General features: G+C 43.9%; 1 protein-coding gene across 4 annotated transcripts in view; it reads right to left on the bottom strand.

Annotated features, from left to right (window-relative positions):
- Positions 1-13,416, bottom strand: part of SUV39H2 (SUV39H2 histone lysine methyltransferase) — a 30,185-nt gene extending 16,769 nt beyond the window's left edge. The window contains exons 1-2 of one of the 4 annotated variants that reach the window (XM_061436110.1): positions 13,246-13,416; positions 10,421-10,566 (exon numbers count right to left, since the gene is read on the bottom strand). In XM_061436110.1, the coding sequence (XP_061292094.1) occupies positions 10,421-10,566; positions 13,246-13,276 (177 nt within the window). In that variant the 5' untranslated portion in view covers positions 13,277-13,416. Of the gene's footprint in view, positions 1-10,420; positions 10,567-12,391; positions 12,838-12,858; positions 13,021-13,245 lie in introns of those variants that run through there. The other 3 variants (XM_061436109.1, XM_061436108.1, XM_061436111.1) reach the window with 3 other exon arrangements.
- Between the last annotated feature and the right edge of the window lie 213 nt (positions 13,417-13,629).

Genomic DNA, 13,629 nt, shown 5'->3' with positions numbered 1-13,629 from the left:
TAAATACCACTAAAACATAAAGAAGGAAATCAATATAGGTCAATGAGAAAAAGGCACAGGAAGCAGAACAAACTACGCTGTGAAAGACTGATAGCGTTTGTTGGGCAGGGCACAGGGCAGGCAGGATGAGAAACACAAGCGAAGCTTGGAGCTAAGATTTGCATGAAGTATCCAGAAAACAGTGAAGAGACAGATTTAGCTAGCTTTGAGGTTGAGAACACTGAAGCGAGAGATTAAACTGCAACAGCAAGGGAAGAGCAAATTTGGGACAGCCTTGAATACCTGACTGAGGCATCAGAGCTTTATTGTAGGCTAATGGTTTTAACAACTCAGAAACCACGGTGTTTCTGTAGGAAGTGTCATTCAAAATAAATATTTAATTTTATCTTGTCTATTAGAACATTTTACCAATCTTCCAACTGTCAAGCCAATTCAGTCCTCATCTGACTTCCTTAGGCTTTGATATCATAGTTCTCTCTTCATTTTTGTTCCTTCTCTGCCTTCTTTGCTGAGATCTCTGCTCATCACTTAAAACAATGTAGTCACTCAGGATTCTGTCCTTGGTCCCTTTTCACACTAAAGTGTTTGTCTCTTTTGAGAATCTCCAGAGAGCTACAGACTTTCCCCTATCAAAAGTTACATGTATGATACAATGGGTAATTTCAGGATATTTGGATTCTAGTCTAAGAATTCTTCCTCTAAATGTTCTCTCTGGGCAACCTCATTACTCCAACGGTCTTAACTGTACGCTGACACTCCCAGAATTTGAGCTGCAACCCCATGGAGTCAGTGACCTACTACATGTCCTGTAGGTTCTTAATCTACCCACAGGGAACTCACCACTGCTGTTCCTAAGCAGTTCCCCTCTGTATTCTCATCAAAGCAGCCTTAACCTCCTCTACCTGGTCACACAAGCTGCAAATCAGGAGGTCAATCTCATGTCTTTCTCCCCTTCAATCCCCCATCAGCAAGCTTCCTTAGATCCTTTCACCCATCTCTATTAACATAATGCTATTTACTTCAAGCCTTCAGTCTTGCCCAGATTATGGCACTGATCTCCTACTGGTTTCCCTGCCTCCAGACTAACAACAATCCATCTATCCTTCTCTACTAAAGGGTAGATTTTTAATTAAAACAAAAAGCACCCCCCCACCACAGTACCAGTCATTCTGTTATTTTCTTGCTTAAAATTTTTAATGGCTTCCCCACTGCCTAAAGAATTAAACTCAAACTTCCAATTATAACAATGATTATTCTTGACTGGGTCTTTGATGCTCCCCTGACTCAGTGTTCCAATATGGCCCCATTCACATACCACCCTCTAGCCACACTGAACTGCTGTCTTCCTACCTTTATGTTGCTCTGCTCACACAGTTATTTCTAGTTAGAATGTCTGCTTCCATTTGTCTACTGAACACCTATTTCAGTCTCATCTTTTCTGTGCAGAAAAACTCACCCATTTTTAAAACTCAGCTCAAATGTCATCTCTCCTGTGGAGTCTTCCTTGCCACTCTTGCCCAAGGTGGACTGATTATTGCCAACTTGTGTTCCCATTTCTAATAGAAACTATTGGGTTAGCCAAAAAGTTCGTTTGGGTTTTCTGTACAATCTGATGGAAGAACCCAAACAAATATTTTGGCCAAATCAATATTGGCCAACTCATTTGCAGGAGGGTAGCAATCTTATTCCTGGTAGCCCTAGCACCAAGCAGAATTCCCCACTATGTCCTAGGCACTTACTAAACGTTTCTGAATGTGTAACAAAAACTGTGACTACTAATATGTATGCAGTATTAAAAAATCACAATAGTAACCATATGAATCCTTAAAAGAAATACAAGCTGTTCAACTTAACCTGAAGATAACAATTCATGGTTTGTTTTTTTTTTAATGTCTGTTAGTATCTGTTACCTGTTGCCTGTAGCCAGTAAGAGGTAGCAAGCACAAACTCTTTAAAATGCATATATGTGGGAGCACAAAAAAGAAAAACAATTAAAATCTACCTCTTATTAGCTAATTTTCCCCTGCAAGTTTTGAGATCATAATATTCAATATTAATGGTAGAAGAGCTGCTGCTGCTAAGTCGCTTCAGTCATGTCCGACTCTGTGCGACCCCATAGACGGCAGCCCACCAGGCTCCCCCGTCCCTGGGATTGTCCAGGCAAGAATACTGGAGTGGGTTGCCATTTCCTTCTCCAATGCATGAAAGTGAAAAGTGAAAGTGAAGTTGCTCAGTCGTACCCGACTCTTAGCGACCCCATGGACTGCAGCCCACCAGGCTCCTCCGTCCATGGGATTTTCCAGGCAAGAGAACTGGAGTGGGGTGCCACTGGTAGAAGAGCATGAATCTGAATATGAAAATCACACAGTTACATGGGAACACAGTTTGAGAATTATTCTGGTCAATGGAAAGTCACTGGATTTTTGCACCACTAATTGAGAGAGTGTACGTATTGTGAGGAATGGGTTAGAGGCCCAAAACTGACACAAATGAATAACATGACCCTGGAAAAGTCCTTCTTGGAGCTCTATTTTCCTGACCTCTACAATTTAGGTTTTAGTCTAATGATTTCTATTATTCCATTTCTTAACAAACCACCCTAATTGCAGTTGTCTTTAAGGAATATGACTATGGTGAAATGTGGATATTTTGTTAATATGTGTCATTCAGTCTAGTGCTAGTCCTAGAGACAGAGAATGACCTGGAAACTTTAAGAAGTCAAACCTTTAGGTAATATTTCTTTAATATTTGATTCCTAAGGACTTCTTCACTGATGAGCTGAGTTTGTCAATAAAGAGCACCCAGTTTTGTCACAAATTTTTCTGCATGAAGGGGCAACAATGGCAAACATGTGGCATTAAAAAAAAAAAATCACATAGCACCGAGACTCCAGTTCACAGCCTTTGAGTTCCACTGGACCCCACCAGGAGCCCATCTTGGTAACTGTCCTGTTGTTCCCCCAGCTAGTATTCCTTCCCCGTCCTGAGTTGGCTACTCCAGACCTTCTCCATTTTCTTCCAGGTCCCTATCCCCCGCCTCCCCCCTAGTATTTTTGGGAGCACACAGCCCTGACTTTCGACTTTCCATCCTTCCATGGACGTGGAACTAGAGACGAAGGGGACCAAGGATACGGCAGGAGAGATGCCCTTCCTCCATCAATGCCTTCCCTCTCCTGTCTCTTCAGTTTCTTGCTCTCTCCTGATTTTCACTAGCATCTGACTCTCCCTTAATTTTTTAAAAGCAAAATTAAACCTCCTTTGAGATATAAATGCTTGAATAAAGAGGGGACCTCTAAAAGATATGATAAATTACTAAAAGTTTAGAGATCAGAGACTAAGGTCAAGGAGTGGAAGATTTTTTTTTTTCAGTATAAAATGCTTTATAACATTCAATTTTAAAATTCACATTATCTAGTCAGATATTTTTTTAAATTAAATTATCAATACTCTTAGACCCTACACATCCATATTTGAAAGTGAGAGTTCTTGAAGAGTTGCCCACGCTACTTGACCTTACTTTCTCATTTCCAACTTATTCTTTAATTCATTCTATTTTGGCTTCTTCTATCCAAACCACAGAAATGCTCTCAGGGCATCAGCGACCTGTCCACTTCTCAGTCCAGAGGGTAACGTTCTACTTCTGCTTTGACCCCGCTGGTCATGACTCTGTCTTGCTGACAAGAACTGCTCCTCAGGCTTCCGTGGTTTACTCTTCTGATTCTCCTACCTTTCTTGCCAGGTTGTGCCTGTCCTTGGACAGCTCTTCCCTGTGAGTACCCCTTCCTGTTCCTCGATCTTGGCTCATCTCCCATTTTTTTTGCGTGGATTACTGTAATGGGCCTCTTATCCTTTCAATCCACTCATTGTGCAACAGCCCCCTTCCTGACCCCTCTCTCCCATGTTACTCCCCTGATCAGAACTTAGAGTCAAAAATTCCTCTCTCTGTCTACAAGAAGTGGCACTTTCTGGGCCCTGCCCCATCCTTCCAGCCGCATTTCAATCCTTCTGGCTTATTATGTTCCATCCATACTTCAAAGTCTTTGCAGGAGTCAGGCTCTCTTCCGACTCAGGACCTTTCCCCATTATCTCTACACCCTTTAGTACTAAGTCTGAAATCAGTTCCTCATGGACAACTGCCTACTCTCTCCAGGATGAGTTACAGCCTTCTGTTACACTAGCCTCATCTCAACTATTATTCGGTTCTTGGTACAGTGATAGTTAAGGTTTTTCTACATTCACCAAAAGGCAAACTCCATGACATCAGGGACCATACTTCTGTGTCATTCACCACTGAGATTGCTAGTGCCCAGGGTGTGACATGATAGGTGGTAGAAGACTGGAGAAATATCTGTGGGTTAATGAAGGGGTAAGTGTACCCAGTCCCGGGGCTTCAGTCCCCATTCTTCCACCAATCACTTCAAGGGCCATGGCACCAGTCAGTTCTCACTCTTGATTTAAAGCCACATTTCCAACCACCTGTCTTCTTCAAGTTGGCTTAGAGGGTCAAGAGTCTGCCTGCAATGTGGGACACCTGGGTCTGATCCCTGAGTTGGGAAGATCCCCTGGAGAAGGAAATGGCAACCCACTCCAGTACTCTTGCCTGGAAAATCCTGTGGTCGGAGGAGCCTGGTAGGCTACAGTCCATGAGATCGCAGAGTTGGACACGACTGACCGACTTCACTTCACTTCACTTCCAACCACCTACTGGTTCAGCTCACATTTAAATGTTCTCAACCTTCTTCTCCAACCTCAATCTGGCCCCCTATCCTACTCCTCCTTATACTAAGCCTCATCTTCCTGTATTCCTGGGTCTTGGTGAACAGGACTACCACCACCACCACTGCAAGCTTTCCAGTGCTGGATCCCCAGCCAACACCTTGACTGCTAAACCACAGACTGAAATTTTACATCCTTGATAATTAAGCAAATCATCTACTTCTTTTCATCTTGTTACTACTTTAGTTCAAACACAATCACTTCTCGCCTACATTACAACAGCCTTTCAGAACATGTAAGCTGTACATGTGTCATTTCCCTTCCTGCTAATCCGCTCTCTCCCTCACTGAGAAGAGAAAACCCTCTGAATATAGTGTCACTTTTTAGAACCAGATGATGCTCTCTGCAGTAGGATGGCTGGAGTTCCTTCACTTGTCTCTCACCATCTCCAAATCCCAGATCCTTCCCCTCCATTCTCTGTACTAAAGCCTTAAGGAAAGACTCCATTCAGTGTTACGAGGTCCCAGCTGGATGTTATCTGTTCCAGGAAGCCTTCTCTGAGTCAGCCTAGGCCTTCCTCCCATCAATCGTGTCAGGATGTCTGTCTTAGCGCTTACTAGTCTATACAGCATTGGATGGTTTACTCACCAATCTTGTTCACTGGGCTGTGAGTTCCTTAAGATTCGGGACCATTTCTCATTAATTTTTATGTTCCCATTGCCTAATGTAGCACCTGATACAAAGAAGAATCTCAAATGTTTACTGAGTGAGACTACAGAAAGATGAATCGGCAGACATCAGTCAGTAAATTGGTGCTGTCATTTAAGCATGAAGCTATGAAGACATGGTCCAAAGGTCATTGTGAGGACTGGAGAAACCACTGACATAAAAAACCAATTCATCAACCATGAACTAAATACCCACTGTGTACTACGGTTTATAGTAAGACATAGTCTTGGCCCTCAAATCGTTGATAGTTAAGCAGGGAAGGTATGAAACAAAGCCACAAAATGGGAAAAGTTTTAGAATAATGACAAAAACAGTGCTTATCCTGAACATAAAGAAAGTAATTTTGCTGAGATGAGCAAGGAAGGAGCCTCTGTGGTTGGTGTAACCTTTCAGCTGAACTTTGCAGGCATGCAGGATTTTGCAAAGGAGAGAAGAAAAACAATGTTTCGGAGAGAGAAGTGGATGAGAAAAGTCAAAAGGCACCAAGGTGCATGATGTGTTCAGGAATTAGAATATAAGCTCTGTCTGTTGTTAAGCTAAATTCTCAGTGCTCAGAAGACTGCTCAGCTCATACTACACATTCAGTAAGCCTTAGCTACATGGAAGAACTTTCTAGCGTATCAGTGCGGTTGGGAAGTAGGATATGTTACAGGAGATGAAGCTGGGAAGGGGTTTGGAGGCCCGATGACAGAAAACATCAGTCCAAAGGGACTCAGCTTAGATTGGCAGACACCAGGGAGCCACTGAAAGGGCTAAAGGAAGGTCCTAGTGCAATCAGAGCTGTGTTTCAGAAACTAATGACTCTGAAGAATATGCTGCTGAACAATCTCTTTTATGAGTTAAATGGAGGGGAATATTTAAGAAAAGGACAGGGTCATAAAATCTCTCACCTGCCCTGACTGTAAGTCAGAGAGACACAGACAGAAAAGGTAGAAATATACTGAAGTAATACTGGCTTACAGACTCAATAACCTGTGTTAGGCAGAAGAAGTGAGGGATATAAGTGGGCTGTCGAGGACATATGTGCAGGAAGCGTGCTTATTCCAAAGTAAGAATCCAAAAGGAGAAGGTTGAAGGACAGCAAAAGTTACCCAAACTGAACTGTAAGACTAAGAATTCTGAATAAGAAAAAAGATTGGCAGCTCCTTCAATGTAAGCACAGATTCCTTGGTAATTAACTCTCTATTAAAGTGGATCAGGAATTAACAGCAAAAGACAGAGACATATGGTCTCTAAGAGGTAGAGACCATATAATCAGATGACCTATTAGATTTAGAGGGTAGGGAGAAAAGAAGAATTTATAAGGATAGGTCACTGTGAAGATTATAATTCGATGAAGCTAGACAGGGGACACTAGATCAGGATGCAGGTTTGATGGGGAAAATGGGTATAGATTTGAATATGTTCAGTGTGGTTACCTAGAAACTGGGTGCCCAGTTTGAAATGAAGCTCAGAAAGAACACAATGCCTCACAGAGATTTGAGGGTCACTAATACTCTTGCCTGGAAAATCTCATGGACGGAGGAGCCTGATAGGCTGCAGTCCATGGGGTCGAGAAGAGTCAGACAAGACTGAGCGACTTCACTTTCACTTTCCACTTTCATGCACTGAAGAAGGAAATGGCAACCCCCTCCAGTGTTCTTGCCTGGAGAATCCCAAGGACAGGAGCCTGGTGGGCTGCCGTCTCTGGGGTTGCACAGAGTCGGACACGACTGAAGTGACTTAGCAGCAACAGCAGCCAAATCAATGTAAGTAGAGACCACCAAGAAGAGGCCGTCCACAGAGCAGATTCCAGGTGAGAAGAGGGCCGAGGAGAGCGCCTTGATGAGTACGTATCGACATTTCAGAGGAAGGACAGGCAAGAGGCAGCAAAGGAGCTTCAGACAGAACGTTAAGAAAAACTGGTGGTGGAAAGAGTGGAGATTGAGGTGAGAAACCATGACAGTACATGCTGCTCCCACATGACACCCACGGTCAGTCTGCTAACAGAAACCCTATGAGGTGGTACTGTCCATTTATCTCAGGGAAGAAACTGAAGGAAAGAGAACCAGGTAATATATTGAAGGTCATGCAACTAGTACATGGAAGAGGCGGAATCTGAACCCAGGCAGTCTCTCCAGGACAAGAGGTTCAAGGAAGAAAGAGTAGCCAACAGGGTAGGATGTTGCAAAGAAGGAGAACAGATCTGAGGTCCTCAAATGTGGCAATTAGGAGGTCACTGATAGGAGCATAAATCAAAATGGAGTGGGTTAAAAAGTAAGACGGGAAACAACAAGCAAGCTACAGCACAAACTTTTTGCAATCTGTGTATCTGATAAGGGACTATCTAGAATATACAAAGAACTAGTACAACTCAGTAAGAAAAAGACAACCCAATTCAAAAAAAATAGGTAGGGACCTCCTTGGTGATACGGTGCTGAAGAATCAGCCTACTGATGAAGGGAACACAGATTCCATCCCTGGTCCGAGAAGACCCTACATGCACGGGGCCACTAAGCCCGTGCACCGTTAACCCTGAACCTGTGCCCTACAGCCTGGCTCCACGACAAGAGAAGCCACCACAGTGAGAAGCCTACGCACCTCAACTAGAGTAGCCCCTGCTCACCACAACTAGAGAAAGCCTGCACAGCAACGAAGACTCAGTGCAGCCAAAAAGAAATAATAAATTTTAAAACCTTTAAAAAATAGGTAAAGGATCTGCATAGATAGTTCTCTAAAGAAGATACACAAATGGCTATCAGCACTGGAGCAGATGTTCAGCATCATTAGCCATCAGAGAAATGCAAATCGAAAGAACGAGATGCTCCACACCCACTAGGACAGCTATAATCAAAGTCAGATAACAGGTATTGGTGATGTGGAGATGTGGAGATTGAAGATGTGGAGAAATCAAAACCTTCATACACTGGTGGTGGGAATGTAAAATGGTGAGGTCACTTTGGAAAACAGTTTGGCAGTTCCTCAGATGGTTAAACCACAGAGGTACCATATGACCCAACAGCTCATCTCCTAGGTATATATCCAAGAGAAACAAAAACATGCCCACAGCAAGACTTGCACGTGAATGTTCATAACTTTATCTATAACAGCCCCAGACAGAAACAACCCAAATGTCCATGAAGTAATGAAAAGATGAATCAAATGTGCTATGTCCATATAATGACATATTTGGCAATAAAAAAGGTACTGATATATGCTACAGTATGAAAGAACCTTGAAAATACTATGCTAAGTGCAAGAAGCCAATCATAAAGGACCACATACATATGATTCCATGTACATGAAATGTCCAAATAGGGACATCTGTTGAGACAGAAAGTAGACTAGTGGTTGCTGAGGGTTAATGGGAAAAAGATCTGGAGAGGTTTGGGGGGTGATGGCTAAGCAGTATGGGGTTTCTTTTTAGGTTAATGAAAATGTGCAACCACTGCTACAACTAATTTTAGAATAATTCTGTGAGTGTGCAAAAAGCTTTGAATTGTACAGCTTCAACTGGTGAATTGTAGGGTATGTGAATCATATATCAATAAAGCTGTATTTAAAAGTTGATGGGAAATGAAGAAGAAGGAAAAGATAGGAAATGCTTGAGTGGGGATGCAAGATCAAAGAAAGATTAGGGAAAATCTGATTTATCAATTAAGATAAACCAGTGGAAAAATAGCACTTGATTAAAAAAAAGACATCAAAGATTAAGCAAAGTTCTGAAAGGGATGGGCAGGGGAAAAAAAAGAAAAATAGGTGCAACCTCTGAACAAAGATAACTGATGTGAAGTAAGTTGAGAGTTCATACTTGAAGGATCCAAAGAGGTAGAAGTCTGCAGCTGAGAGGGTGAGGGACAGAGTAAGAAGTCCAGAAAAGTTATAATTGGGAAAACTGATGACAAGAATGGAAGAAGCAAGCGAAAGATAAAAGGCTTGTCCAGTGGAACTGAGCAGTGTGAGAACAGAAATAATATATAATGGAGCCACGAAGTGTGATTGTATGACCCCTGCAGCTATACTAGCCAGGCAAGAGTTTAGAAACTGAAATGGCAGAGGACTGGGCTGTTTGGGGGTTGAAGACTACAACCCTGAGTACAGAGAGCGCTGACAGTGTAGGTAAAATTTTGTTGTTGTTTAGTTGCTAGGTAGGTGAAATGCTTCATCACAACATTCCACTGAGTGAGGAAGCCAGTGAGACCAAAAGAAGATGGATGTTTCAAAGGAAGAATTTGATTTAATGGCAGAATCCATATGGAAGATGAAAGAGAAGGAAAACAAGGAAACAGGATTTGATTCATTCATCCAGAACTGACAGATGAACAACCAGAGTTCTTACAGAATAGGTAGGCAATGGAGAGATGAATTACTCGAAAGTATATGGTAAAGTTTAGATTGTAAGAGCTTCTTGAAGAACCCTGTCATTTTCAAGAGAAACAGAAACACAGGGAGGCCCAGGGAAGTTAAATGACTTTTCTGGAATAACAAGGTACTAGACAAAGGCTAGAAATGACTGAACTCCAGGCTGCCCTACTGCACAACAAAACCTGATTGCTATCTGGAGTTTGACAGGACGGTAGGAAATACAAATGGTGATGCTTCTTGAGATTTGGTAACATTAAAATTGGCTTGAATTTCTAGGTTAATCTCAGGTGATAGTGGGGAAATATGATTCAGGAACAAAACGAATGACAGGAGAAGCCAATCTGAGCTAAAACATTTGCTCTGGTAATCCACATGGAGATAATCAAGAGTTGGATGTACAATGACATAAGTACCTTGAAATATTTGAATGTAAGAACATTTTATGCTTCAAAATCCTTTCAATGTTAGTTGGCAAAACAGATGACAGGACATATAAATTTATCATGGCTAAGAATTGTAACCATTAAGAAGAGCTTTGCTTACTTTTAAGGTTATTTTTATGCTACAGAAATATGAAATACTAAAGGGAGGTCTGATTAGGTCTTTTTTAAGGGTCTAGATATTTGCCTTACCTTTACTACCTTGTAGTCACACAAGTATTCCACCTCATAATTGTTTAGATTCCTTTTGGTGATTCCAATCGATTTACATGTGAGCTTTTCTTTTCTACATAATTCCTGAAGAGTATCAAGTGAAACTAGGCAAGGCACACACCAAGCTACAATAAGAAAATAGAATTCTTTACTAATGAAATAGCTACTCAATTAAAATAAAACAAAACAAAAAATCTTGACTTCTATATCCCCACCCTTCAACTGGCAATTTTATAAGACTAAAAATTCAAGAAACCATTTACATGTCTAAGAAAATTTAACCACCGAAGAACTATTTTAGTAAATATTTCTTCCTGGATTTTCTCATGTGTCTCTGCCCTACTATATCAATTTCCACTAAGCCACCTGAACAAAATGTTTCATGTCTATAAGCTTTCATAAGATTACACATAGATAGGCTGGGATAGTATTTTTAACTTTTCATTGTATTCTATATAGAACTGCTGTTTTAGTCAAATGTAGACCTCAAGCACAAAATTATTAGTTAGAGATACATCTTAAATATATTCAAAAATAATCTTACATTGTTAAAAAGTAATTTTCCCTTTCTCTTTGTCCAGCAATAAGAACTGAAATCTAATTCTATAGTTATATACTCGTGACATCATATGATCCACTTTTCCTATTTGAGAAGGTTGTATGAAATTTTAACTTCAATTTTGCCCATGCAGCAATGTAGTTTAGCAAGGTAAATTAACCCAAGGGCTACAATTAAATAATGAAGAGTATATTGAGTTTTGTAATACTCACTTCCTGTATTGTTTTCAAAGCCAAGGATGACAATACAGAGTATTCAATTTACACCAAGCCTGAAGAAAATTACATACACTCATCATCAACCTTCTTAGAAGCCAGTAACAGTGCTGTGGAAGAGTCTACCCTCAAATTCCTATTAAGAGTATGCCACCACACTGCATTAAAAACAGGTTAACACAGAGTGGTGATCCACCGGCTAAGACTCCAAGCTCCCAATACAGGGGCCCAGATTCACTCCTGGTCAGGGAACTAGATCCCATACGCTGCATCTAAGACAGAAGATTGGTGTATCTCCAACTAAGACCTGGCACAGCCAAATTAAGTAAATAAATATATTTTTTTTAATAGGTTAACACAAACTGACGTTTAGAAACACAGAATAAACTTGGCTTTCCGGCTAGTGCCACGAGAAGCACCAGAGAGGATCAAGGGTCCTCTGTTCCAGCCCCCGCGAGGCCCCCTAGTTACATGACTTGAGGGAGGTTTCCATCTTTCCGGGTTTCAGCTTCACTGAAAAAAATGTGAGGGCTGGAGTAAACTGGGAGTAAACCAAACAAAACTCATCAGTAAACGCACGCTTTACTTGGCAGCTCTCCAAGGTAGCTGTGATAACCTTTTGGGTTTGGAGGTAATTTCCCAGGAAGAGAGAAGAGCTGTTCCTAGTATACCCGTTCCTCGCCCTCCCAAATTCACCCAGGGGTCTCATGATCAGAAAACCTGAAATATGATTTCCAGCCGCCCCACCTCCCAAAAAAGAACTCAGTTCTAGATCAAGAAAGTGAAATGTATTTTCCCCCCAAAAATTTGAGGGGTGGTTTGGGGGTAGGGGAGTAGTGGAAATACAAACCACCCCTTATATCCATCCCTTCCATTTAAAAAGCCTCAGATGTTTTGTGTAGAGTTAACCTCGTTATGCTGATTACCTGGACTTTCTACCCAAGGTGTAATCTGTCTGCTATTCCTACCAATTTCACTTAGTGCAAGTAACAGAAGAATTCAAGACGCAACCCTCCACGGAAATGCTAGTTTTGAGAGTAAGAAAACTTGGAACACACGACAGCGCAACCCCCCTGGTAACCAATCTGTCTCTAATAACGTAGAAAGAGAATTCACTGGGAAGAGTAAACATTTCATGACCACCACAAAAACTTGACACTAGAAGTTCACACTAACCCCTAGCGGAGGAAAAGTTGGGCGATAATGAGTCCATAATCCATGCGGAGAGGCGCAGTGCTGGAAAACACCTTTCCGATTCAGAAGGCATTGAAAGTTCCAGTCTTGGAGCGCGCGCACAAACACACGTTCAGCACCGAATTCTTTGGCGACCACAGAAATAGCACGCAAGTTCCCTCCCGGCGGGGATGACGATTCCCGTGAGCCAGAGGCTAACGCCTCCAATACCCACTTAGTGGGACTTCCTCCAAAGGGTCCTCCCCGTACGTCCGAATCGGGGTACATCCTCACTCATTTCCTTTCTTAGCCTTCACACCTCTCAGCCCCGACCTCTCTCTGCTCCTCCGACACTGAAGTCACACCCACACCACCGGGATCCTCCTGCTCCCAGTTCCAAAACCAGCCCGACCGCAAACGTCCCGCTCAAACCATCACAAAGGAGTCGCGCCCCCCTCGTGTCCACGGACCTCGAGGCGCGCAAGGATCCGCCGTAGCCACCCGCATGCCCCCAAACAGCGGACGGGAGGGGTGGGGTTTCTGGGCCGGCCAGCGGCGGGGGCTGGGCCGCCGGGTCCGTGGGACGGCAGCGGAGGGCGGGGGCCGGGCCTCGCGAGGGCCAGGCGCGGGAAGAGATTGCGGGCAGCGGGCGGGCCGAGCCGCGAGGAGGGTCAGGGGCCGGGGGCAGGGAGGAGCCCTCGGCGCGCGTCTGGGGGCCGCAGTGTCAGCCGCGCGGAAGGCGGTGTCTCGCCGCGTCGAGTTGCGGCCGGCCCGCGCGTTCCGACCCCGCTTCCCGGGCCTCGGGAGTTTGCCCGGCGTACAGGGGACAGTGCGGGGCGCCGCTCTCCAGCCCTCACCTCCTGGCGCCTCGGCCCCGGCCGCCGCCATCTTGAGGAGCTTTCATTCAAACTGGCGCGGTCTGACGGGATAGCTCAGTTGGCCCAACGCCCCGCCCCCGCACAGCCCGCGCGGAACTCGGGAGCCCGGGCGGGGGCCTAGAACCCGCGAGGCGTCCTGACGTCAGCGGCGGCCGTCCCAGCCGCGGCGGCGAGTGCGCCTGCGCCCCACGTCTTTCGCGGGGACCGCGCGGACAGGGGCGGGGCAAGCGGTCGGAATCTGGGAGCGCTCGCTTAGGTGAGCGGCTACCTGCCCTGGCCTGGTTGGCTGACCGCCTAGTTCAGGGAACGGGCATCAGTCAGGCTTTCCTACAGTAATTATTTCTTCTGCCTGGGCGCTGGGTG

The sequence above is a fragment of the Bos javanicus genome, chromosome 13 (genome assembly GCF_032452875.1).
Source record: "Bos javanicus breed banteng chromosome 13, ARS-OSU_banteng_1.0, whole genome shotgun sequence".
In the NCBI taxonomy this organism is placed as follows: Eukaryota; Metazoa; Chordata; class Mammalia; order Artiodactyla; family Bovidae; genus Bos; species Bos javanicus.
The sequence above is the reverse complement of the archived record's forward strand: the minus strand, read 5'-3'. Positions and strand labels throughout refer to the sequence as shown.